Source organism: Hyposmocoma kahamanoa, unplaced genomic scaffold (assembly GCF_003589595.1).
Source record: "Hyposmocoma kahamanoa isolate Upper Pololo Valley unplaced genomic scaffold, ASM358959v1 63, whole genome shotgun sequence".
NCBI classification, from domain to species: domain Eukaryota; kingdom Metazoa; phylum Arthropoda; class Insecta; order Lepidoptera; family Cosmopterigidae; genus Hyposmocoma; species Hyposmocoma kahamanoa.
This window is the reverse complement of record NW_020653851.1, coordinates 10676017-10684248: the sequence shown is the minus strand read 5'-3', so window position 1 is coordinate 10684248 and position 8232 is coordinate 10676017. Positions and strand designations below refer to the sequence as shown.

General features: G+C 34.6%; 1 protein-coding gene across 1 annotated transcript in view; it reads right to left on the bottom strand.

Moving 5' to 3' along the window:
- LOC113230068 (leucine-rich repeat-containing protein let-4) overlaps positions 1 to 8232 on the bottom strand; it is a 15486-nt gene extending 7254 nt beyond the window's left edge. The window contains exon 1 of the mRNA XM_026463801.1: positions 7904 to 8232. Within this exon, the coding sequence (XP_026319586.1) occupies positions 7904 to 7911 (8 nt within the window). The 5' untranslated portion in view covers positions 7912 to 8232. The remainder of the gene's footprint in view (positions 1 to 7903) is intronic.

Below are 8232 nucleotides of genomic sequence, written 5' to 3'. Positions count from 1 at the left end.
CTAATAAGTAAACAAAGTAAACCATAGAATTCACCCACACTGGCAATTTTCTTATTATCTATTAAGGCGAAGTACTTTTATTATAAATGTGATATTTTTGTTGAGTGTCACTAGCACTATTAAATTTAATCATAAACTAGCACTAAACTTGTGGAAGTGGTTTTAACCAAAGAATATAAATATTAGTTATTTTTTATGTGGTCAGCGACTCTTACGACTTGCTCGAGACTTGCACATAATAATTTTCTTTGAATGTAGGGATAGTGTATCGTCTATATTAGGGACCTATAGTTAAGTTTGGAGCACACCTATTAGGGCTTTCATCCCGGGAACCTCGGCCTCGAAAATTTCGAGAGTCTGATCTATTTTTTTGCATTTTCGAAACACGAGATTGAGGTTTTCAGTCTTGGGAACATCGAGACTTTTCACACATAAGTCACTCAATCAAAAAGCTTAAAAAATCTACTAACTGTATTTTTTTTATTCTGGTTTTATGGACTTGACAACATAGTACAGCGGACTTTAGTATAATCTGTGGAGATTGAAGAACGGTAGTAACAAAATTTTCTCTATCTGAAACTGAATTAAAAGCTCTTTGTTTCTTACTATCCACTATAAAATTAAAAATCTCAGTACAGAGTAGTTCAGACTACTAAAAAAACCGACCTCAAAAGTTCGTGGAATGACATCTATTTGCCAAGTTTTAATAAAATCGGTTACCGGAAAGTGCACAACACTGGATTCATCCCCTAGTTTGCCACCCTTAGAGGTGGAATTTTCTTCATATTTAAATGAGACCACTACTTAGGTACCCTCTTTCCACCAAAAAAAGAATCATCAAAATCGGTTCACAAATTCCGGAGTTATCGCGTAATATACATACAAAAAAAAATACAGTCGAAGTTTATAATTTGAGTTAATAACGATGTTAAATGAAATAATCTGTTTTGACTGTCTAAATTCTTAGGACATAAATACGAAAACATACATTTGAGACGGTCTCGAAAGTTGTTTTTCCCGAGATTTTCGAAAACGCACCGAGTCTCGATATTTTTTACCGGGATGTGAAATACGGCGAAACTGAAAGCCCTAACGCCTATGATTTTTGGGTTATTTTTCCTCTGTAGTAGCGACCTCAAGTCTCGATTACAAACGGTATCGAGATTCCTCACTAGTTTTTCACATTTTAGTAGCACTAGAGCTCGTTGTGATAGAGTTCGTCCATTGAAATAGGTATTTCTGCCGCACAAGCGGTAATGTCGGCATTACTGCGTTCCAGTTTTGAAGGGTTAAGAGTGCTGGTGAAATTACAGGCACACGAGACTTGTCAACTTAGGTTTCAAAGTGAAGGGCGCAATTGTAGTGCCCCTCAGATATTTGCGATTTAAGGCTTTGAGTGGCATTGCAATTTGCAACTGCTATGTAGGTACAGCCTTGTCGCTTACCACCAGGTGCACGACTTGTTTGTCCCGTCACTTGGTAACGTACAAAGAAATTGATTATAAGACATTGTTACCTATAGAAAAGTTAGTTTAAAAAACCTTAGAATTCTAAAGGTTAATTTATAACGCTACATTATAAAAACTTGATATGAAATGATGAGAAATAATATCTGTGAGCTATTTTCCACACAATCGTATAGAAGTTAATTTCCTAACTAAATTTCATAATTTTCGAAAACTAATACGATCTTGTGCAGATATTACCTGTTACGTCACAATCTGCTCCATTTTTGTTATAGAAACCTACGTAACATTTTTCATTACCATGGTAAAAAAAAATATCTTGCAAAGGCTTATTGAGGTCAATCTTGTAATTAACAACAAAACAATATTAAATAGGTAATTATGAGCCGGATCACCACACTCAACTACCTAGTCTCAAACTAGGGTATCCCTTACACTATCAGTATCAGCGCATCGGAACTCTTTCTGTGGTATTGTCTACCCAGGACCCAGACCAGACCAGATTCACCAAGTTTTCTACCGGGAATCGAACCCGGGACCTTCTCAGCCAGTGTCACAATCGAAACTTGAGCCTCTGAAGTTATATCACCATTCCCATTTGATCCTTTAAGTAATAACATCGAGTATTGGGTAATAAGAATTAATAATTTAGGTAAGTAAAGTAGTGCAGTCCAATGAATTAATTATACTACATTCGATGTATCGAAATGAAAAACAATTAATTTTGAGCTTGTAGGTATTTCAAAAATAATTTTTTTTTCTCGTTTGATGATTATTTTTTATTTCCATATTTGGACATACCCACTATATATTTTTTGTTTAGTATTAATGGCCTTCGCATTTAGTTAATGAAAGGGTTGGGAAAGCAGAATTACAGATTATGGAAGATATTTGGAACGAATTTTGGTAAGTTATGGTAGGGCCTGGTAGTAGGTAGTCAAAGAGTACAATAAACTAACGGGTATAAAATCATTAGCTCATATCAACTCTGGTGGCTAATGCGGGAAGTAACTTTTCCCTGTGCAAATACATAACTTTATGTTAATTCTTTCTACTGGGTTCCTGGATAAATGATTTTTTGAAACATGTTTTGAAGTAAATCGGTGTCATGAAAAATTATATGGCGAATAAAAGGGAGATGCCAGCGCCATCTATTCATTGACGTCCATATTCATATGTGTGCAAAGCGAAAATGTTCACAGTGACTAGCTGTGTAAGTAGTGTACGTATACCATGACGTACACTCAATTCATTTGATTTAGGTAGGTAGGTACCGAAACAGCAAACCCAAACGCTAAAGGTTATTTATCCGCCCCCAAACATAAATTCAAAACAAATTATACTCTATAATATGAGTAGATGACAAATTTACGAAAATAGTGGTCTGAAAAATGTTATTTACTACGGTCTGATCCACATCACACATATAATTTACCTGCGTCATCAGGTGACATTGTAAAACATGTTTGTTCTTAATATGTCAGCGCAGATAATGAAAATAATGGAGGCAAAATTAATAGCAAATTAGAGGGTTGTAATGCAATAATAGTGCACCACGACTATGAGTGGCATCCTCGTGATCACTGTCCTCGTGATGTCTCCCATACATACCCACATTAGAGTGACGGCACTCGTTTTTGTAGCGTTTGTTACCTAAATTACTACTTACTCTATTGTAATAAAGAATAGTTTAATCCATCCACATTCTATGAACAGACCATATGAATAGGATATAGTAGATGTAGTGTGGAGGTATATACTCGTAGTAGATCTATATCAAAATCTCGCTTAAACCAGTTTAAATAAAAATTAACACGTTACATTCTTTAAAACATGAGATAAAAAAGTTATAGATCTATGTGTGTTGAATCTTCATAGAAATAATACATTCTTTATTACTAATATCACAATTTGGACGTCACATTGATTTTTTCGACAATCTTCGTAGAATTCGTACCAATCTCTAAATAAAAAATTACTAAATTACTTCGACTCGTCTTCTCATTAATATTGTCAAATTAATATCTATATTAGTCTTTATTCGCATTCGTTTTAAGTTTATAATTTCACTACATAAGTTTAAGTATACTTCGCATAATAATGATACCGTATTAGGTCTACAATCTAGATTATATCCTTAAATTGTATTTCAAATATGTTCCACTGAATGTAAACTGTTTTGTATATAAAATAATAAACTAAACAATAAAATAAAATACTTATAGGACTTATGCTGGGTGTGAGCGGCACAGGACCGGGAAAGTTGACGTGCTCAGGGGGAGGATTATATCCAGCACTAGATACGTGTAAGCGGTTAATATAAGACATAATTGCTTAAGTATACAGCCATTTGCCAACATAGCTATAACTACTGTGCTTTAAAATCTTCCGTCACAAGTAAAGGAATCTGTTTTATTGTAATAACATTTCACGAGACTTGTCTCCTTATCGCTTCTTTGTAAGACTGTTGATGCTCGTAAACAGCACACAATTTATCATTATTATCAACGTGTTCTAAATTTCATATAAAAACCTACTTAAGAGAAAATAGGTTTTCTTTTGTTTAATAATCTCCAACGCACAGATAAAGTGTCATTAGTAAACGATCTGTGAGTTACTATGATTAAAGAAAATTGTAATAGAGTATTTATTGGTATACATCATTAATATACATTTTCAATTCATATTTAGCAATATTATGAAATACCGTAGCTATATCGGGATAACAGATGATATCCGAGTTCAGACATATACCAATAGACTTGGTCCAATATTTAGAGTAATTTTGAGCTATTTGCTGGGTCGATAATTATTATGAATACCGATTTTTCAACAAAAGCTAAATATTCAATGCTGTGCTTTAAACAAACAAAGAAAAATAATGTTCCTAAAAGTTTGATGAGTGTTTGGCTCCAATAAAGTTGACTTAAAATTTTTATGCTTAGTAAGTTTAATAATTACTGGATTTACTTTCAGATATCAGATAATCATTTAATATAGCAGTTTTGCTTATGCATTAATAAACAGTATATTAAGTTCATTTGTGTAGCGTGTATATTTAATGTATCAGTTTTCGTTGCTAGTATAATATAATATTTTGTTCGAAAAGATAGGGATTTTCGTAAACAAATATCATTTGTAATTTAATTACCTACTTATTCTTACAAGACGAACTATTGTGACACTTGTACGTGCATAAAATATTCTTCTTGACACACAACTACTTGTTATTAATATATTTAATAAATTTTAGACATTGCCTAATGCAAGTTCAGCATTGTATAGAATGCCTAGAACAACTGTAAAGATCTTATTACATTCATTGCCTGACTGTTTTAGGCATTCTATAGAATACCGAGTTAAATACATTGTTGATAACATAATGTACCATGCACATTGACTTACTAATAAATGGACGACGGGTCTAATACAAAAACCACGAAAAAAATGTCCCAAGTCAACCTATTCGAAATTTAAATTGTTATGTCATCGCAGTATCGCGCTGTCCGTAGAACAAATGAAGACTAAAGCGGAGTGTCGCGCTCTGTATACGATTTTAGCGCCTTACAAGTGCGGACACTTTTTAGCGCGGACCCGACGTCCATATAATTGTAAGTCAATGACCATGCATGAAGAATTAGCAAAGTACTTGTTAGATCCGCCAAAAAAGTTAGTTTGTAAGATATCCGTTGATATCGATAATTCTTCAGTGATAAGTGCAATAGAGGACGCGAACGATTATTGACAAATTGAGTATGAGTGTGCGCAGAATTGTTTTAGTTTAATCCAAATTTTCATCAACGAAAAACAAGTTCTTATTATCGTGACAATGACGCATGTGACTAAATTGAATATTTATGTATTGTAAGCAATAAAAGTTATGATGTGATTCAATGAAAAATAATGTAAAAACATCATTGTATCAATTCTCTCCTTACTGCTTGTAAGTACTACATCGACATGTCTTATTGGTACCTATAGAACATTTTATCTCTTGCAAAGTAACATCGCAAGGGTCTGAGTCAACGTACTTAATTGATGGAGGTCAAATTAATGTTTTTTTAATTGTAACTCTCTTGGACAAGGCGCAAAGAGCAAATTTCACGAAACATATCTAATGATATCGTGAATCATTCGTGTAGGCAAATGTATTGAGACGTTTATTGTTTCTTATCTGCCAAGGTACGTACTGGCATGTCGGTCATACAATTACGCAATTACGTATACAACCAGAACTATCGGAGGCAGGCTATGGACGTTTTGTAGTTTTATTCGTTTTAAGGAAGTTGTACCTTATAGGAATATAGGTGTGTTCTAGACCCATTGAAAAAGGACTGGGCCTATCAACCCGCTCAACGGAAGCTCTACATTGTGAGGGACACTCCTGCGCATCGTGCGTGGCGGCCTCAATTGTCTGATTGATCTTTATGAGGCGTCCACGCCCTCGCCGTGTCGATCGAAAGAATTGACTGAATGAACAATTTTCACAGTATTTCTTTCAATAGATTGCAGACGTATATTTAATTTTATATTTTTATTGTATGAAATAGCGGCTAAAAATTCTTATTTTATATTAAATAACAAATCCTTTTCGTCAGCGTTGTAAGTTCCAGGCGCGTGGGCAATTGTACTTAAAATTTATTTCAGTTCACTAATCTGTTACCTAAACAAACTTTTACTCGTTTTAGCCAAAAAGATACGTTTCATCTAAATTATAAATCAAAACCAATGATATACAACGTACTGGTAAATGCTGTGATCTTGAATACCATTTAACATGTAATGCAAGAACATTTGTTACATAAAGTGCCCATAGCAGTGGGCAGACAGGTGATTCTGGTACATTGAAACTATTTCGCCCTCTAATAGTTTCCCTTTAATTTTTGTCACTCATTCTTCGATTAAATATTTACCTAAGACCGAAAAGTTGTAACCAGCACTTTCAGAACATTTTAAGACTTTACGCTCTACACAAAAATAATGTTTTCTATGTACCTACATGTTGTTAAGAAGTCAGTACTTACCTCCAGCAGTTTCTAGGTCTTAAATTTATTGTTATTATTACTTGCTGTATCCATATACGATACACAATTTTAGATTGAAAAATATTCGAATTTTTCCTTACGAGATAACTTCTACGGTGAGGGTCGGACAAAAGTGATAATTTTGGTTCATTCTTTTCTTTTATCGTATAATACGATTCAATCGAATTCGTTGATATATAAAAAAAGGTACAAGTTAATGTTTATAAAGGTACAAGTTCTCACTGACTGTATGAAGTGGTGAGCGCATTTCCCGATATGGAGAAAAGGCATAATAACGAGATAGCCTGAATGTAGAAATTAGAAACACTCAAGGCCTGAAAAAACTTATAACACTTGAAGTACCTTCTTTGTACTCGGAATTATGTATATCGGACGAGACGGCTCCCATAATACTATAATAATACAAACTTAAAGTTCTTAGAAATTATAGGAGCTAGGTAGGGGCACTCGAAGGAATGTTATATCTAATTAATAATAGGGTACAACTATCTATGAAAAAATCAAGATGGAGTCCGAAAGCGTCTGAAAAAACTGTCTTTAATCAGTACGCTTAGCAGGATAGGGCGCATCATACGCGAGAGCGACATAAAGTGCGAGATCTCTTTGCGAGAATAGAAGTAGATATGTCGCGTTTTATATCGCTCTCGCTCAACTCGCGACCTGTCGTGCAAGCCCTACAGGCTAAAAATTGGCATGTGGCTTCTAGCACTTCGTAATTCGAAGTCAAATATATTTTTCCGCCATTGTTCAATATGGCCGTCCGTAAAACTTAAGGCCAAAATTCTACTGTCTGCGAAGATAAAGGTCTATGCGGCCGAACTTCCGTATAAGGCGGAACCTACAGCACGTCGCTGCTTGAACCCGATCAGCAGCACAAGCTGAGTCCATCAGTTAGAGCACGTATATAGGTCGCGTGTCTTTACGATAAATGTTTTTTGTTGTTGAAATTCTTCCCAAAATTCTTAGTAAAAGGAAAACGTCACAAGTAGATAAGTTAGTGTTACAGAAAATGTTAAATAGATATTTAGATTTGTCCTCGAACTAATTAAATGGCTGTCGCTTAATTATCGAACATTATCGTTACGGTAATAGCCACTGTCCTAATTACTCCGGATTTTAAGGAAATCACTAAATCGTTATTTTATTTTTATTATGTGCGCAATATAAATCAATATCCTAGGTAGTAATATATAAAGCATTATAATAGATAGTGAGGTAGGTGGATTTTTAATTATTTGATTATACGAGTATGTATATGTAGATATTGGGAACATGTGAAGTAACGTCTTTCCCGAAGGCAAAGTCTGTTTTTGTGGATTAGGTAACCTAAAAATTGCAAAAGAACTGTGAAACAAATAACAAATACTACTAAAGGACCATATATGTACCTACCTGTACATTTTGATGGTTCTTCTTAAATTAGTAGGTACGCAATACTGACTACAATTGCGACGTCCTCATCACTAAAACAGATGTTTAGTGTTCTGCAGAGTTTCATTTGAAACTTTTGACGCACTGCACAATCCTATAGCAAGAGAACGGAAAGCGTTCGTTGAGTTGATTCAATTAACTCGTCTGCCCGCCCAGATTCCTTCGAGTAGCTCCTTCCTCCTCAGAGGTCCAGACAATACTAACTCTTGTAATCTTTTATCAATTTTCCCCTGCGCCCGAGCACAATGCTAATCGAGGCAGTACTCGGCCGTTATGAGACAATACCGCTG